The sequence below is a fragment of the Pseudophryne corroboree genome, chromosome 2, assembly GCF_028390025.1.
Source record: "Pseudophryne corroboree isolate aPseCor3 chromosome 2, aPseCor3.hap2, whole genome shotgun sequence".
Taxonomy (NCBI): domain Eukaryota; kingdom Metazoa; phylum Chordata; class Amphibia; order Anura; family Myobatrachidae; genus Pseudophryne; species Pseudophryne corroboree.
The window spans coordinates 465,103,672-465,123,544 of record NC_086445.1 but is presented as its reverse complement, the minus strand read 5'-3'; the positions used below and the strand labels follow the sequence as shown (position 1 = coordinate 465,123,544).

The window sequence follows — 19,873 nt, the reverse complement described above, 5'->3', positions numbered from 1 at the left end:
GTTTCTCTGTTTGTACTGTGCAGCTCCGTCTCACACCATTAATGCCTGTCCCAAACGTCCGGGAAACTCCAAATCCTAGCTCGCCAAGGAGAGGGCCGGCTAGGAGTAATGATCTCCTCTCCATCTCCTCAAGATTGTAACCTCCCAGTCTCGCTTCAAGTTGCTCAACGTTATCAGAACGTCATTGCCCTCCTGGATTCCGGAGCAGCTGGGAACTTTATTACCGAAGCCTATGTTAAACGGTGGTCCCTACCCACCGAGAGACTTCCTTCGTCCTTTTCCTTAACTGCTGTGGATGGCAGTAAAATTTTTGATACAGTTATTTCTCTAAGGACTCTACCAGTTCGTCTGAGAGTGGGAGTTCTTCATTCCGAACTTATTTCACTTTTAGTGATTCCAAGAGCCACACATCCTGTGGTCCTGGGCCTTCCATGGCTCCGTCTTCACAATCCTACAATTGATTGGACGACTACGCAAATCCTGGCATGGGGTTCCTCCTGTACTAAGACATGTTTGTTTAAAGTGTTGCCTGTCTGTTCCTCCTCCCCCAGGTCGTCTGATGTTCCACCTCCTCCATATCAAGATTTCACGGATGTGTTCAGTAAAGCTTCTGCTGATATCCTTCCCCCTCATAGAGAATGGGACTGCCCGATTGATCTCGTTCCAGGGAAGGTTCCACCTCGAGGCCGAACTTATCCGTTGTCTCTCCCCGAGACGCATTCTATGGAGGAATACATAAAAGAGAACCTAGCAAAGGGGTTCATTCGACCTTCTTCTTCTCCAGCCGGCGCAGGCTTCTTTTTTGTAAAGAAGAAAGATGGTGGTCTGCGGCCGTGCATCGACTACAGAGGTTTGAACGACATTACCATCAAGAACCGCTATCCTTTACCCCTGATTACTGAGCTCTTTGACAGAGTTAGCGGAGCTACCATCTTTACAAAGCTGGACCTGAGAGGTGCATACAATCTCATCCGGATCCGTGAGGGTGACGAGTGGAAGACCGCATTTAACACCCGTGACGGACATTATGAGTACCTCGTCATGCCCTTCGGATTGAGCAATGCTCCAGCTGTCTTCCAGCATTTCGTCAATGAGATCTTCAGAGACATTCTATACCGTCATGTCGTGGTCTATCTAGATGATATCCTCATTTTTGCCAACAATTTAGAGGAACATCGTTTCTGGGTAAAGGAGGTTCTGTCCCGTCTCCGTGTCAATCATCTCTACTGCAAATTAGAGAAATGCGTCTTTGAAGTCAAGTCCATTCCGTTTCTAGGGTACATTGTGTCCGGTTCCGGACTAGAGATGGATCCTGAGAAACTACAAGCAATCCAGAATTGGCCAGTACCCTTAACCCTCAAAGGGGTCCAGAGGTTCTTAGGGTTCGCCAATTATTACCGAAAGTTTATACGAGACTTTTCCACCATTGTGGCGCCTATTACTGCTTTCACCAAGAAGGGTGCTAACCCGTCCAAGTGGTCTGAAGAAGCCATGCAAGCTTTTCATCTTTTAAAACAGAGGTTCATCTCTGCACCTGTCCTGAAACAGCCTGACGTCGACTCTCCTTTCATCTTAGAGGTGGATGCCTCCTCCGTTGGAGTAGGAGCGGTGTTATCTCAGAGGGCTAAAGATGGTCATTTACATCCTTGCAGTTTCTTCTCACGGAAGTTCTCCCCAGCGGAGCGCAACTATGCCATTGGCGACCAGGAGTTGCTAGCCATCAAGCTCGCTCTAGAGGAGTGGAGATATCTGTTGGAGGGAGCTTCTCATTCAATCACCATCCTTACAGACCACAAGAACCTTCTATATCTAAAAGGCGCACAATGTCTCAACCCTCGTCAGGCCAGATGGGCACTTTTCTTTTCCAGGTTCGACTTTAAACTCCAGTTCTGTCCGGGCTCTCAGAATCGCAAGGCCGATGCCCTTTCCCGCTCATGGGAGCAAGAAAATGAGTCAGAGTCTTCAGACAAGCATCCTATTATAAATCCGTTGGCATTCTCCACGGTAGGGATGGACTCTACGCCCCCATCAGGGAAAAGTTTTGTGAAGCCGACACTAAGGAAGAAGCTCATGCATTGGGCCCATGCTTCCCGTTTTGCCGGACATACAGGTATCCAAAAAACCCTGGAGTTTATCTCTAGGTCCTATTGGTGGCCAACTCTGAAAAAGGACGTTTTGGAGTTTATTGCATCTTGCCCAAAGTGTGCTCAACATAAAGTATCCCGCCAGTCGCCTGCGGGGCAACTGGTTCCACTATCTGTTCCCCGTCGACCATGGACCCATTTGTCGATGGATTTTATTACAGATTTGCCCATGTGCAACAAGTTCAATACCATCTGGGTGGTAGTTGACCGGTTCACCAAGATGGCACACTTCATTCCTCTCACCGGTCTTCCGTCAGCTTCCAAGTTGGCTCAAGTATTCATACAAGAGATCTTCCGACTCCACGGTCTTCCAGAAGAAATTATCTCAGATCGAGGAGTTCAATTCACAGCCAAATTCTGGCGAAGTTTATGTCAAGTCCTCCAAGTCAAGTTAAAGTTTTCCACGGCTTACCATCCTCAGACCAATGGTCAAACTGAGAGGGTGAATCAGGACTTGGAGGCCTTCCTCCGCATCTATGTGTCCTCCTCTCAAGATGACTGGGTTCAATTACTTCCCTGGGCCGAGTTCTGTCATAACAACCAGTATCATTCTTCATCTTCTTCAACACCATTCTTCACCAACTTTGGATTCCACCCTAAAGTCCCTGAGTTCCAACCGCTTCCAGCAACTTCTGTTCCCGCAGTGGATATCACCTTGCATCAGTTTGCCAATATCTGGAAGAGCGTACGATCAGCTCTGCTCAAGGCATCGTTCAGGTACAAGAAGTTTGCGGATAAGAAGCGTCGAGCAGTTCCTGCTCTCAAGGTGGGTGATCGGGTATGGTTATCCACGAAGAATTTGAGGTTAAGAGTTCCCAGTATGAAGTTTGCACCTCGCTACATCGGTCCTTTTAAAATTGATCAAGTCATCAATCCTGTTGCTTACAGACTCCAGTTACCTCCCTTCTTAAAAATACCCAGGACATTCCATGTTTCCCTGTTGAAACCGCTAATCTTGAATCGGTTTCATTCCTCACTTCCACCAACTCCGAAAGTCCAAACTCAACGAGGCGTTGAGTATGAAGTGGCCAAGATCCTGGACTCACGTCACCGTTACGGTCAACTTCAGTATCTCATTGACTGGAAGGGCTATGGTCCTGAAGAACGCTCTTGGACCAATGCCTCTGACGTCCATGCTCCTGCCTTGGTCCGAAATTTCCACGCAAAGTTTCCTTTAAAGCCTAAGAAGTGTCCTGGGGCCACTCCTAAAGGGGGGGGTGCTGTCACGATCCGGGTATCTGGACGCCATTACTTACCCTTCAGATGCCTCCTAAGGCGGGCTCAGCGTTCCAGGACCGGATTCCGCTGTTCCTGAGTTTCCACATGCAGAGTGGTCTTTTCATCAGCCGCGGCCTCCGCTGTGCCCGCGTGGTTAAATGTGCATCTATCAGCCTGGCGTCTCCTGTCTCCGGTGGCCGGCGCCGCCATTACTGTTTCCCAGACCACATGGATTACAAACCAAACTTCCCTCCAAGTGTCTGCATGGGCGCAGCCATCTTGGATTCTGTCATCTGATCATTTCCACCAATCTGCTGTCTGTGTTGTTGATTTGCATAATTGCCTAGCCAACCCCTTCCTTGCTGCAGGTATAAGTAAGCTGTACCTGAGCAAGGAAGACGTCAGTGCTTTGGTTGTCAAACCTAGTTCCTGTTTGTCTCTCTTCTATGATTGTCTTCCAGGTTCCAGCTCCTGTCTCAAGACTTCCACCATAGAGACCCGCACCAGCATTCCACCTGCGGTGTAGCCTGACTCTCCAATCCATTGTGGATTCATCTGTTTCCAGCTACGACACTACCTGCTTCCAGCCTCAGCTTCCAGCAGAGTACAGCTTCCCTTAAAGGGCCGGTGTCCTTTCTACACTTTACCACTCTCCACCGGAATTATTATTTCTCCGCTCTCAAGTTCTACATTTCAGTTCACATTTCATCGCTCCCAAAGTTCATTTATTATTTAACTGGTTCCAGCCAGTATCCACTCCGTGCTAACAACAGTCTGGTTCCAGCCAGTATCCACAGCAGCTGTTTTACCTTCAGCAACCCAGCTCTTCCTGGAACACCAGCTGGTACAATCCTGGGTTATCTCCATTGCTACAGCCGGGCCTGGTAAGGACTTTCCATCTAGAAGATCATAAGAACTATCTCACACTACCAGTGCCCTGTGGCTCCTGCCATGCTGTAGTACTCAGGAACTGTATTTATTCTTTGCTGACTTTTACGTTTTCCTTTATTGCTGCTGTGATGCGGAGTTGTCATAATAAACATCATTGACTTTTATCTAAGTTGTCGTGGTCACGCCTTCGGGCAGTTATTATTCATGTTACTTACATGTCCAGGGGTCTGATACAACCTCCCAGGTTCCGGTACATCTCAGCCCCTACAACTGAGGCTGCCTCCCGTCAGCTCAGGCCCTCAGTTGTGACACACTGCTAGCTGAGAGCGATATACAGAGAGACCAGTTAAGATTGCTGAAATCAGGATACCATTCGCAATTTCTGCAATGGGCGTTTTTTATTTATTTCTTGGCGGCAACTATTTAATCGCAGCAACTGCTTTTTAGTTTTTAGCAAGTTTTACGATCTGTGCTGAGTAGGTTCCATAGTATGCAGGGGGGAGCTGACAAGGACATATGAACATACATGTGAAGCTGTATGTAACATATGTCGTGGCTTCTTTCCCCGGGGCCACAGCACTAAACTCACTGCTCAGCCTGTCAATCATCATTTAGCCTGCCCCCGGACTCCCATTGGCTGGCTTTACAGCAGAAGTGCTAGGGAAACAACAAGTGCTGCATCCCCACACATTATGCCCCAGCGGATATACCTAAAGCAAATTTTTCCTTGCAGTCTCAGAAACTGTGAGGAAACATCTGTGTTAAATGCACCATCTGAGGCTTACAGACGGATAACTCATAGATTCTGTGCACTTAACCCATAATCTATGGGATAATACACATCACCTGCGGCTTTACCGCGTAGGAAAATTGCAGAATAATTGAATAGCTATGGGTGTTAAACCTGGAGCATTACCCATTTGTTAAGTGCTGTGGCTAATGGAATATGTCTTATAGAGAGTGGAGAAGTTGTCCACAGTAACCAAGCAAGTTCTATCTAGCATTTCTCAAGCACATTCTATAAAATGATTGTTGGAAGCTGATTGGTTACTATGGGCAGCTTCTCTTCATAAGGTGTGACGCACATCCCCAATATATGACACAGCCGTGCCCTCAGCATGAGATGAACGACCTTTTTTCAGCTGCGCTGTCGTATACTTCCTGCCTTGATTCCTAGGGTATAGAACTATCACATAAAGTAGAGTGACCATATAATCCCTTTTACCTGGGACGCTCATGGATTACACAGGTTCTGTGGCTGACTGACTTCAAGTCTACATTTCAGTTGGTTTTAATCAGCCACAGAACCTGTGTAATCCATAAGCGTCCCAGGTAAAAGGGATAAAATGGTCACTCTACATAAAGCAGCTTCAGAAATCATATAACAAATCCTGTAAACATGACATTTTGGTCATTGTAGGTCTCCATGGTCTGCTGCGGCAATAACGATGAATCTACTCAATAGTAGACTACTGAAATAATTTTAAAGTTGGTAAAAATAATAAAATAAAGCAATATCAGCTTCTAGAATATAGTAATTCAGTATTGATTAGACATATAGGCCCTCATTCCGAGTTGTTCGCTCGCTAGCCGTTTTCGCAGCATTACACACGCTAAGCCGCCGCCCTCTGGAAGTGTTTCTTAGCTTAGCAGAATTGCGAACGAAGTATTCGCAATATTGCGAAAAGATTTTTCTGTGCAGTTTCTGAGTAGCTCGAGACTTACTCTTCCAGTGCGATCAGTTCAGTGCTTGTCGTTCCTGGTTTGACGTCACAAACACACCCAGCGTTCGCCCAGACACTCCCCCGTTTCTTCAGCCACTCCGCGTTTTTCCCAGAAACGGTAGCGTTTTTTCACACACTCCCATAAAACGGCCAGTTTCCGCCCAGAAACACCCACTTCCTGTCAATCACACTCCGATCACCAGAACGAAGAAAAAACCTTGTAATGCCGTGAGTAAAATACCAAACTTCTTAGCAAATTTACTTGGCGCAGTCCAGGGTTGCCGACATTCTGGCTGCTCTCTGCGGGGGTTCACTACGGCTGGCCGGCGGTCGGGCTCCCGGCGACCAGCATCCCGGCGCCGGGAGCCCGACCGCCGGCTTACCGACAGCTTGGCGAGCGCAAATGAGCCCCTTGCGGGCTCGCTGCGCTCGCCACGCTACGGGCACGGTGGCGCGCTACGCGCGCCACACTATTTTATTCTCCCTCTATGGGGGTCGTGGACCCCCACGAGGGAAAATAATTGTCGGTATTCCGGCTGTCGGGCTCCCGGCGCCGGTATACTGAGCGCCGGGAGCCCGACCGCCGGCAAACAGAAGACCACCCCTCTGCGGGAGAGAGCAACCAGGTCAGCACAGCAAAGGGGCAGGGGAGGGCTGGATGTGCTGAGGAGGCGGAGCAAGGGCGGGACGGAGGCGGAGCAAGGGCGGGACGGGGGCGGAGCAAGGGCGGAGTCTCGCTGACGCCGCTTTAAGCCACGCCCCCCGCTCTGTAATGCCGCGATCTCCTGCATTACACTGCAGGGGGCGTGGCTATGATGACGCGATTCTGCAAGAATCGCGTCATCAACTGCCCGGACCGCCCACTTTACACACAAAGTGGGCGGACGGGCAGGGGGACCCCGGATTCCGGGAGACTTGCCTGCTCTTCCGTGGGGCCGGGAGGGACACCCGATTTTTGGGAGCCTCCCGGCCATTCCGGGAGAGTAGGCAAGTATGGCGCAGTCGCAGTGCGAACATTGCGCATGCGCAATTAGCGGAAAATCGCTGCGATGCAAAGAAAATTACCGAGCGAACAACTCGGAATGAGGGCCATAAATCCCACACTCCGCTGTACAGAGCTCAGGCATAGCAGCACAACATAACAGCAGCATTGCGTTGCTATGCGAGGGACTGAGGCGCTGAGGCTGAGGCTAAGGCTGAGGCTAAGGCTGAGCAGCAGCAGCAGCAGGGTCACATGGCAAGGGACCGGCGAGGAGTGAGATGCGCATGCGCAGGCACCATATTTGCATGTTGTTCTTCCCGTTCGGGAGCGTACGAAGTGCACCAAAGTCCTGCGCATGCGCGGTGTCCTGGCCGGGCAGGAACTCACTCCTGTCCACTTATTCCTGGGCTTCCTCCCTCCCCGGGATCTGACTGTGACGCCGGGTTCCATGTCCCCGGCTCTGAGCTTGGGTACGGAACGCGGTCCGGCCGGTGATGGTGAGAAACCGAATACACCGCCTGCTGACTGCAATCAATAGGAGGATGATGAAGCTGCTCATTGCACTCGCCCTGATCGCCTATGTAGCCTGTGAGTGCCCGCTCGCCCATTCATTCCGCGCAGTGCAGCCCGGGGTGGCCAGCAGGGTTCTTGTGATGGTTTCAGCGAGTGGCGCGGCGGCTGTTCCCTGCAGGCTGGTCGCTGTGCTGCCCACTCAGTGCCACTTCTGTGCCCGTCCCACGCTGGCAGCGCCACCGCACGTGCCCTCTGTGAGACAGGGATGTGGGCTATATAACGCTGTGTGCCCCTGTGCAGGGTAGAGTGCAGTCACCCTGCAGCAGGAGCAGCGCTATACACGTATACATGTTCCTGGCATAGCACCTAAGGCCTTCTGCCATCTCTGTGCGGTGCTATAGGCATGGCAGCAGGAGCCTGTACTCCCCCCTCACCACACTGGAGCAGGGCATGGGATGACGTCTTGCACTGGAGCACAAAGCACCCCTTTACCTCCCTTCCCACCTAGCCCACCTCATCACTACCAGCTCACTCACGTCACTACTACTGCTGCATGAGGTGCCAAGCTGGAAGTTTTTTTTTCCCCATTTTCCAATCCGAGCCAGTGTGAGAAGGAAATGTCAGCACTATGGCATTGGCTAGCTAGGGATAAGATGCACTCTACTCTGCCCAGTGTTAGGAATTGCTGTACTGCTGTGGCATGCGCTAGTACACGAGGCAATGTCCATGTGGTACTTCCACTCCTGGGCTTTGCTTTATTTATTTTTTTACTGAATGCACATAGATTTACACTAAACCTTCAGTAGTAACCAACATATTCTGGATAGGCTGAAAAACATCAGATAAGCACAAGGCAATGTGTGACCGTGCCCCAATGTAGCGTACGAATTTACAGATTTAAATGAAAGAAAATTCATCGTACAGCAGAACAAAAAAGATAATGTCATCCATGGGTAATTTTCTAACGTTCTCATTTACTAAATGGGTTTGAGAAGGGAATGACACTGTAGCACTGCCAATATACTTTTATTTGAATAAAACCCTAAACCAGTTGTTGGTACACTTGCACGGGTGCCCTGGGTTGGTGGTTCAGGACCAGTTCAAATTATTTATGGTCAATATAATAGGCAAAACCAGTCATAAAATGTTTGAAAAAACAGGAGTGAATCCTGTCCCTCACCACATTACTGAACCTAAGGATAATATTTAAACACAATTTACTTAATTTTTTATTTTATTCTGAGTTTTTCAATAAGAAACATTTGTCCTCAAACAAATTCTGATACTCTAGGGCAGTGGTTCTCAAACTCGGTCCTCAGGACCCCACACAGTGCATGTTTTGCAGGTAACCCAGCAGGTGCACAGGTGTATTAATTAATCACTGACACATTTTAAAAGGTCCACAGGTGGAGTTAATTATGTCACTTGTGATTCTGTGAGGAGACCTGCAAAACATGCACCGTGTGGGGTCCTGAGGACCGAGTTTGAGAACCTGTGCTCTAGGGCATGCATGTCCAAACTGCAGCTGGAGAGCCGCAGTTTGGACATGCCTGCTCTAGGGCATAGGTCTTCAAACTCGGTCCTCATTACCCCACACAGTGCATGTTTTGCAGGTCTCCTCATAGAATCACAAGTGAAATAATTAACTCCACCTGCGGACCTTTTAAAATGTGTCTGAGTATTTAATACACCTGTGCACCTGCTGGGTTACCTGCAAAACATGCACTGTGTGGGGTCCTGAGGACCGAGTTTGAAGACCTATGCTCTAGGGTGCTGTGAATAAAAAAAGTTTGGGAACCACTGCCCTAAACTAAAACATTGGTCACAATTAAATGTACTATGTATTCATCAGATATGACGAAAGTTTGGAAGTAACAAAAAAAGCATTTATAACCATAATGATACTGCTTAATAATTGTATCGCAAGCATTTTCTGCACCCTTCTAAAATGCAGTGGTACTGTAGGTGTCACTAATAAATGTTGGCCTTGTTTTGCAAGTAGGTCCTGTATTGGAGGTATGTTGATTATCCCATATAATTATGCTTATTTAATTTAAATATTAGATAACATGTATGATACGTCTGTAGTGGTCTGCTCCCATACTTCCACTTACTGGGGTCAATTTCTGAACTTGCTAACTACATAAAACTAAGGGAACAGTTGTGTGTGCATTGTTTGAGAATATTAGCTTCCAATCTAATGCTTGTGAATTAAAAAATAAGTATATTTAAATTTCTTGCCTAAAGAAAACAGATTGGATTTCTTGGTTCAACCTGTAAGGTTTTACTAGTGCCACTGATGCTGTGCGAATGTAGTAAAATGGGTCTGTTCGTGGAGATGTACAGTATACGATAATCTGTGTTGGTGATGTTAAAGAACACCGTTGGCGTCTGCTTTAAATGTTTACATACCAGGTGCAACTTTAACATGTCCTGTAAAGGTGCATACACACTAGACGATATTGTCAACAATATCGCAAATTTTTACCCTCCTGAGCGATATTGTTTACCATATCGCCCAGTGTGTATGCTGCAAACGATGAACAGTGCGCAGTTTCATGCGTCGTTATCGTACCCCTGTGTCGCCTGTGCATGCAGCTCAATTTGGACTATCTTCCACAGCTGCATGCATAGCCAGGCCGCAGCATGACGTCACTGTGTGATAGCGATAGCTATATTGCACAGTTTGTATGCACTATATCGCCGGGCCGAAAGGGGAAACGCTATGAGATATCGCTCCAGGAGCGAATCGCATAGTGTGTATGCACCTTTACTTTGCGACCAGTTATTCTTTACGTATTTATTAATACAGATGTAAATTTTTATGCAAGGGCGCAAACCTCAACAAATACAACATTTGTATTCTGTCATTCCTGTGACATAATGAAAGTGATTCATACAATGTTATGATCTTTATATCACAGTTTTCACCGTTTTGGATCATTGTCATTAGTGGTATTGTTGGTGTTGCACCCTTTCGGATTGTTGTTTATTTGTGATTGCAATTCTTTGCAAATTTAGGTGCTGATTCATAGTTGGAAGCAAAGCTATAAAAGGTGAACTTGCACCTGAGCAAAATCACAATGCACTGCAGATAGGGCTGACTAATGGTGTGTACACAGGGTGAGATTTTTTTCTTGCGATTTTGACTATATAGTCAAAATCGTAAGAAAAGTTAGTGCAGATCGCAAGGTGAAAGTCACCTTACGATCGCGATTCGATGCGCGGCCCCACGCGGTCGGCATCGCAAGAATAGATAGACTGTGCAGGCAAGTCAATTTTGACTATCTCTATAGAAGAGATAGTCAAAATTGACACTTAGCCAAAACCGCACAAAGGGGGTAATTCTGAGTTGATCGCAGCAGGAACTTTGTTAGCAGTTGGGCAAAACCAGTATACTGTGCGCCGGGATCCCGACAGTCGGCAACCTGAAGACCACCCAGATTTGGGTGTGGTGTGTTCAATCTGCAATCTAAATTGCAGTGTAAAAATAAAGCAGCCAGTATTTACCCTGCACAGAAACAAAATAACCCACCCAAATCTAACACTCTGCACATGTTATATCTGCCTCCCCTGCAGTGCACATGGTTTTGCCCAACTGCTAACAAATTTCCTGCTGCGATCAACTCAGAATTACCCCCATAGTCGGTATCGCAAACACATACTGAGTGTGCTTGCGATACTGACTTATGTGCTGACCTAGCCCCTGTCGCATAGTGAGAATCTCACCATGTGTATGGGCCATTACTGTATGTGCAGAGATTTGAGAGGGCACGTCTTGGCTCAAATAAAGGTACGTAAAAATAAAGCTGTCCAGCATTCTTGGGCTAAGGACCCTATTCAGGTTGGATTTCAGATTCTGCTGAAAAGCAATCTGCAATAGTTTGTACCACATGCTGGGGTCCGCCCAGCATGCTGACCGTCCCACCCAGTGGCTGCGACCACAATTTAATTGTGGTCACTGCAACTGTGTATGCCTGCTGCAAAGTTTTTCTTCCAGAGCAGCTGCGCCACCCTGCCACCATTTGAAGAGTCCCGTAACGCCTTGTTGCTACCCCGCGAATGACAGGGACGGCAAATGCGTTTGCATTGGACGTGTGTGCAGGACATGATGTGCGCTCTAGGTAAATTGCGGTTGCATCGCGATTGCTAAGCAACCTGAATTGCATGCAAAAATTTAATGTATTAGTTTGTACTCCGTGCATTGCTTTGTAAGAAGCAATTTTTTTTTATTTTTTTTTTGCTCCTGGATCATAATCAACCCTTTAGTCAGTATTTATATATTGCATTCTTATTGGGTGATTACTATATTTTGTTATTGAAGTATTTTTATAATCAAATTCTATGGGGGAAATTCAGTTGTTGTCCGATGGAGTTATTAAAATGTTATGCTGATCCGGCACAAGTGTTGCGGCCCGGGTGCCCATTTCTGCTTTCATCCTCCTGAGGTGGCGAGCGGAAATTTGCAAAAAGTTTGGGCATATGGGCACCCAAACTGTATTTTTAGTACTTTTAGATGGGTTTTAGCTGCTTTACACGGCTTGACCCCTGCATTTAGGTTTGTCAAGAGTACTGAATGGAGTGTTTCAGTGTCTTACAGCAATACCCTTATTATTAGTTTAGATCTATTAACATACATAGTATTTGACGTTGAATAGAGGCAAATTGCCCATCGTGTTCAACCTTTTTTAAGTTGTGATGATTCTACATACTTGCTAAATAATGTGTTATGACTAGCTACTATAACTCATGTTACCCCTGGATTAACCACGTTGATATTTTAAGTATTATAACTTTGGATAGCTTTTTAATTCAGAAATTTATCCATTCCTTTTTTAAATCCAATTACAGAGTCCGCCACTACCACCTTCCCTGGCAGGGAATTCCACATCCTGATTGCCCTAACAGTGAAGAACCCTTTCCTCCTTTGCGTTCGGAACTTTCTCTCCTCCAGTCGCAGCGAGTGCCCACGTGTCCTAAATTGTGTTCTTTTAATTAATAATTCCTCTGATAACTCTTTGTGAGGTCCCTTTACATATTTGAAGATAATAATATCTCCTCTTAGGCGCCTCTTTTCTAGTGTATACATATTCAGCCTAGTAAGTCTGTCCTTATAGTCCAGTCCCTCTAGGCCTTTAATCAATTTAGTAGCTCGCCTTTGAACACTTTCGAGTTCACTGATGTCTTTTTTTTATACAATGGTGCCCAAAACTAAACACAATATTCTAGGTGCGGACGTACCAATGCTTTATACAGCGGCATGATTACATCCGAGTCCCTTGTCTCAATTCACCTTTTTATGCACGCTAGCACCTTACTTGTCTTCTTTACTGCGTTTTGACATTGTGTACGGTTATTAAGCCTATTATCAATGAATACCCCCAAATCTTTTTCCAACTCTGTTTCCCCTAAGCGTTCCCCATTTAATATGTATGATGCAAGTTTGTTTTTAGTCCCAAAATGCATAACCTTGCATTTGTCTGTATTGAACCTCATTTTCCATTTAGACGCCCAGAGTTCAAGTTTAGATAGATCATTCTGCAAGGACTCCACATCCAATTCTGAATTAATTACCTTACACAGTTTAGTATCATCTGCAAAGATTGACACTGTGCTTTCCAGGCCTATTTCTAGGTCATTGATAAATATGTTGAACTAAGGTTTATTTTCTTGCTGTATTCTGTGTTCACCAAGCATGTGTGAATAGGTGCTGTTATGTAAAACAGTATCCGTTCACATGGTCGACCATGTTATGGTCGATAGTCATTAGGTCGACCACTATTGGTCGACATTGACATGGTCGACGTGGACACATGGTCGACATGAGATTTTTTTCTTTTTTTTTTCTTTTGGGGAACTTTTCCATACTTTACGATCCTTGTGGACTACGATTGGAACGGTAATCTGTGCCGAGCGGAGCGAAGGCACCATGCCCGAAGCATGGCGAGCGAAGCACTAATTGGGGTTCCCAGTCACTTTATGCAAAAAACGACACCCAAAAAAGTTAAAAAACGCACGTCGACCTTTTCATGTGTCGACCTTTTCATGTGTCCATGTCGACCATGTCAATGTCGACCAATAGTGGTCAACCTAATGACTGTCGACCATAACATGGTCGACCATTCATACCGGAACCATGTAAAACTTATCTGCTTTCTGCTACTGCTACTTGTATTCAGAAAAGTCATTGCGTACAGCATGTCCAACCGATGCAGTATTTTGATGCAGTAAGTTGAAAGTCGTCTGCATTGGGCAGTGTAGGCACTGCATCAGCTGACCAACTGATATTTCCCTTGTTCCTTCACAGAGATGGAATGGGGAAATGTCTCCTCCCCAGGGGCAGAGCGCAGATATAGGTTGCCATACACTGGGGGCGTTTCAATTGTTTTGTTTTGCAGCTAATGGGTGATATTCAGTTGGCTTTCTTTGACATTGATCAAGACCTGCAGTGCCTGGGTTAGCCGTGTAGGACGGGAAACCCGACAAGTGCTGGGTGCGATGCGTAAAGTGCCCTTTGGGCACCCAAATGGGTCTTTTTTTTTTGCTCTATTTTGTTCGGCAGCTCAGGGAACTGCAAGCAGAAGCGCCGGGAGCTGTTTGAACTGAACAACAATTGAATTGCTCCGTCAGATGCTTAGCACAGACGGCTGCTGGCACAAACATTTGTATTTCTCCCAGTGAGATATCTCAGTGCATGTCTGCGATATCTGCACTGTTGGTCTGGCAGGCATTTTATCTGACTGTGTATGCCCAGCATTAAAACATGTATCACATTGATTTCTCTGACGTCCTAGTGGATGCTGGGGACTCCGTAAGGACCATGGGGAATAGCGGCTCCGCAGGAGACTGGGCACAAAAGTAAAGCTTTAGAACTACCTGGTGTGCACTGGCTCCTCCCCCCATTACCCTCCTCCAAGCCTCAGTTAGATTTTTGTGCCCGAACGAGAAGGGTGCACACTAGGTGGCTCTCCTGAGCTGCTTAGTGAAAAGTTTAGTTTTAGGTTTTTTATGTTCAGTGAGACCTGCTGGCAACAGGCTCACTGCATCGAGGGACTAAGGGGAGAAGAAGCGAACTCACCTGCGTGCAGAGTGGATTGGGCTTCTTAGGCTACTGGACATTAGCTCCAGAGGGACCGATCACAGGCCCAGCCATGGATAGGTCCCAGAGCCGCGCCGCCGGCCCCCTTACAGAGCCAGAAGACAGAAGAGGTCCGGAAAATCGGCGGCAGAAGACGTCCTGTCTTCAACAAGGTAGCGCACAGCACTGCAGCTGTGCGCCATTGCTCTCAGCACACTTCACACTCCGGTCACTGAGGGTGCAGGGCGCTGGGGGGGGGCGCCCTGAGACGCAATAAAAACACCTTGGATGGCAAAAAAATGCATCACATATAGCTCCTGGGCTATATGGATGAATTTAACCCCTGCCAGAATACACAGAAAAACGGGAGATAAGGCCGCCGAGAAGGGGGCGGAGCCTATCTCCTCAGCACACTGGCGCCATTTTCCCTCACAGCTCCGTTGGAGGGAAGCTCCCTGGCTCTCCCCTGCAGTCACTACACTACAGAAAGGGTTAAAAAAGAGAGGGGGGCACTAATTACGCGCAGTATTAAAAATACAGCAGCTATAAGGGGAAAAACACTTATATAAGGTTATCCCTGTATATATATAGCGCTCTGGTGTGTGCTGGCAAACTCTCCCTCTGTCTCCCCAAAGGGCTAGTGGGGTCCTGTCCTCTATCAGAGCATTCCCTGTGTGTGTGCTGTGTGTCGGTACGTTTGTGTCGACATGTATGAGGAGAAAAATGCTGTGGAGACGGAGCAGATTGCCTGTAATAGTGGTCACCCCCTAGGGGGTCGACACCTGAGTGGATGAACTGTTGGAAGGAATTACGTGACCGTGTCAACTCTGTATAAAAGACAGTAGTTGACATGAGACAGCCGGCTACTCAGCTTGTGCCTGTCCAGACGTCTCATAGGCCGTCAGGGGCTCTAAAGCGCCCGTTACCTCAGATGGCAGATATAGACGCCGACACGGATACTGACTCCAGTGTCGACGGTGAAGAGACAAATGTGACTTCCAGTAGGGCCACACGTTACATGATTGAGGCAATGAAAAATGTTTTACACATTTCTGATAATACGAGTACCACCAAAAAGGGGTATTATGTTCGGTTTGGAAAAACTACCTGTAGTTTTCCTGAATCTGAGAAATTAAATGAGGTGTGTGATGATGCGTGGGTTTCCCCCGATAACAACTGATAATTTCTAAAATGTTATTGGCATTATATCCTTTCCCGCCAGAGGTTAGGGTGCGTTGGGAAACACCCCCTAGGGTGGATAAAGCGCTCACACGCTTGTAAGAACAAGGGATCTACCCTCTCCTGAGATGGCCGCCCTTAAGGATCCTGCTGATAGAAAGCAGGAGGGTATCCTAAAATGTATTTACACACATACTGGTGTTATACTGCGACCAGCAATCGCCTCAGCCTGGATGTGCAGTGCTGGGTTGGCGTGGTCGGATTTCCTGACTGAAAATATTGATACCCTAGATAGGGACAGTATATTATTGCCTATAGAGCATTTAAAAGATGCATTTCTATATATGCGTGATGCACAGCGGAATATTTGCCGACTGGCATCAAGTCTAAGTGCGTTATCCATTTCTGCCAGTAGAGGGTTATGGACACGACAGTGGTCAGGTGATGCGAATTCCAAACGGCATTTGGAAGTATTGCCTTATTAAGGGGAGGAGTTATTTGGGGTCGGTCTTTCAGACCTGGTGGCCACGGCAACAGCTGGGAAATCCACGTTTGTTCCCAAGGTCGCCTCTCAACATAAGAAGACGCCGTATTATCAGGCGCAGTCTTTTCGTGGGCAAGCGGGCAAAAGGTTCCTCATTTCTGCCCCGTGACAGAGGGAGAGGAAAAAGGCTGCAGAAATCAGCCAGTTCCCAGGAACAGAAGCTCTCTCCCGCCTCTGCCAAGCCCTCAGTATGACGCTGGGGCTTTACAAGCAGAATCAGGCACGGTGGGGGCCCGTCTCAATGAATTTCAGCGCGCAGTGGGCTCACTCGCAAGTAGACCCCTGGATCCTTCAGGTGATATCTCAGGGGTACAAATTGGAATTCGAGACGTCTCCCCCTCGCCGTTTCCTAAAGTCGGCTTTACCGATGTCTCCTTCTGACAGGGAGGCAGTTTTGGAAGCCATTCACAAGCTGTATTCCCAGCAGGTGATAATCAAGGTACCCCTCCTGCAACAGGGAACGGGGTATTATTCCACACTGTTGTGGTACCGAAGCCGGACGGCTCGGTGAGACCGATTCTAAATCTAAAATCTTGAACACTTACATACGGAGGTTCAAATTCAAGATTGAGTCACTCAGAGCAGTGATTGCGAACCTGGAAGAAGGGGACTACATGATGTCTCGGGACATCAAGGATGCTTACCCTCATGTCCCAATTTTACCCTTCTCACCAAGGGTACCTCAGGTTTATGGTACGGAACTGTCACTATCAGTTTCAGACGCTGCCGTATGGATGGTCCACGGCACCCCGGGTCTTTACCAAGGTAATGGCCGAAATGATGATACTCCTTCGAAGCAAGGGAATTTTAGTTATCCCTTATTTGGACGATTCCCTGATAAGGGTAAGATCCAGGGAACAGTTGGAGGTCGGTGTAGCACTATCTCAGGTAGTGTTGCGGCAGCACGATTGGATTCTCAATATTCCAAAATCGCAGCTGATTCCGACGACTCGTCTTCTGTTCCTAGGGATGATCCTGGACACAGTCCAGAAAAAGGTGTTTCTCCCGGAGGAGAAAGTCAGGGAGTTATCCGAGCTAGTCGGGAACCTCCTATAACCGAGCCAAGTCTCAGTACATCAATAAAATGGTGGCTTCCTACGAAGCAATCCCATTCGGCAGATTCCACGCAAGAACTTTCCAGTGGGACCTGCTGGACAAATGGTCCGGGTCGCATCTTCAGATGCATCAGCGGATAACCCTGTCACCAAGCACAAGGGTGTCTCTCCTGTGGTGGTTGCAGAGTGCTCATCTTCTAGAGGGCCGCACATTCAGGACTGGGTCCTGGTGACCACGGATGCCAGCCTGCGAGGCTTGGGGGCAGTCACACAGGGAAGGAATTTCCAGAGCTTATGGTCAAGCCTGGAGACATCACTTCACATAAATATCCTGAAGCTAAGGGCTATTTACAATGCTCTAAGCTCAGCAAGACCTCTGCTTCAAGGTCACCCGGAGTTAATCCATTCGGACAACATCACGGCAGTCACCCACGTAAACAGACAGGGTGACACAAGAAGCAGGAGGGCAATGGCAGAAGCTGCAAGGATTCTTCGCTGGGCGGAAAATCATGTGATAGCACTGTCAGCAGTATTCATTCCGGGAGTGGACAACTTCACCCAGAAGTCTTCCACATGTTTATAAAACTCGACAAGTATTGCGCCAGGTCAAGGGACCCTCAGGCAATAGCTGTAGACGCTCTGGTAACACAGTGGGTGTACCAGTCAGTGTATGTGTTCCCTCCTCTGCCTCTCATACCCAAGGTACTGAGAATTATAAGATGGAGAGGAGTAAGCACTATATTCGTGGCTCCGGATTGGCCAAGAAGGACTTGGTAACCGGAACTTCAAGAGATGCTCACGGAGGATCCGTGGCCTCTACCTCTAAGAAGGGACCTGCTCCAGCAAGGACCCTGTCTGTTCCAAGACTTACCGCGGCTGCGTTTGACGGCATGGCGGTTGAACGCCGGATCCTGAAGGAGAAAGGCATTCCGGATGAAGTCATTCCTATCCTGATCAAAGCCAGGAAAGATATAACCGCAAGACATTATCACCGCATTTGGCGAAAATATGTTGCGTGGTGCGAGGCCAGTAAGGCCCCGACGGAGGAATTTTCAACTAGGTCGATTCCTACATTTCCTGCAAACAGGAGTGTCTATGGGCCTGAAATGGGGGTCCATTAAGGTTCAAATTTCGGCCCTGTCAATTTTCTTCCAAAAAGAACTAGCTTCAGTCCCTGAAGTTCAGACGTTTGTGAAAGGGGTACTGTATATACAGCCTCCTTTTGTGCCTCCAGTGGCACCTTGGGATCTAAATGTAGTTTTTGGGTTCCAAAAGTCACATTGGTTTGTACCACTTAAATATGTGGAGTTAAAATATCTCACATGGAAAGTGGTCATGCTGTTGGCCCTGGCCTGGGCCAGGTGCGTGTCAGAATTGGCGGCTTTATCCTGTAAAAGCCCTCATCTGATTTTCCATTCGGACAGGGCGGAATTGAGGACTTGTCCTCAGTTTCTCCCTAAGGTGGTTTTCAGCGTTTCACCTGAATCAACCTATTGTGGTGCCTGCGGCTACTAGGGACTTGGAGGACTCCAAGTTGCTAGACGTTGTCAGAGCCCTGGAAATATAGGTTTCCAGGACGGCTGGAGTCAGAAAATCTGACTCGTTGTTTATTCTGTATGCACCCAACAAGCTGGGTGCTCCTGCTTCTAAGCAGACTATTGCTCGTTGGATTTGTAGTACAATTCAGCTTGCACATTCTGTGGCAGGCCTGCCACAGCCAAAATCTGTAAAAGCCCATTCCACAAGGAAGGTGGGCTCATCTTGGGCGGCTGCCCGAGGGGTCTCGGCTTTACAACTTTGCCGAGCAGCTACTTGGTCAGGAGCAAATACGTTTGTAAAATTCTACAAATTTGATACCCTGGCTGAGGAGGACCTGGAGTTCTCTCATTTGGTGCTGCAGAGTCATCCGCACTCTCCCGCCCGTTTGGGAGCTTTGGTATAATCCCCATGGTCCTTACGGAGTCCCCAGCATCCACTAGGACGTCAGAGAAAATAAGAATTTACTTACCGATAATTCTATTTCTCGTAGTCCGTAGTGGATGCTGGGCGCCCATCCCAAGTGCGGATTGTCTGCAATACTGGTACATAGTTATTGTTACCAAAAAATCGGGTTATTGCTGTAGTGAGCCATCTTTTATAGAGGCTCCTCTGTTATCTTGCTGTTAACTGGGTTTAGATCACAAGTTATATGGTGTGATTGGTGTGGCTGGTATGAGTCTTACCCGGGATTCAAAATCCTTCCTTATTGTGTACGCTCGTCCGGGCACAGTATCCTAACTGAGGCTTGGAGGAGGGTCATGGGGGGAGGAGCCAGTGCACACCAGGTAGTTCTAAAGCTTTACTTTTGTGCCCAGTCTCCTGCGGAGCCGCTATTCCCCATGGTCCTTAAGGAGTCCCCAGCATCCACTACAGACTACGAGAAATAGAATTATCGGTAAGTAAATTCTTATTATTTCATCCATGCCAGCAGGCTTTCAGATAGATTTTTCTTTTTGGGGCAATGGGGCATTTATGTTTTTTTATTAAACTCTGTGCTTATGAAATT

The 19,873-nt window shown here is 47.5% G+C and overlaps 1 protein-coding gene across 4 annotated transcripts in view; it reads left to right on the top strand.

Moving 5' to 3' along the window:
- Positions 1-7,283: 7,283 nt before the first annotated feature.
- Positions 7,284-19,873, top strand: part of UXS1 (UDP-glucuronate decarboxylase 1) — a 144,947-nt gene continuing 132,357 nt past the window's right edge. For 3 of the 4 annotated variants that reach the window (XM_063953799.1, XM_063953801.1, XM_063953798.1), the window contains exon 1: positions 7,285-7,547. In XM_063953799.1, the coding sequence (XP_063809869.1) occupies positions 7,454-7,547 (94 nt within the window). In that variant the 5' untranslated portion in view covers positions 7,285-7,453. Of the gene's footprint in view, positions 7,548-19,873 lie in introns of all 4 variants that reach the window. The other variant, XM_063953800.1, reaches the window with a different exon arrangement.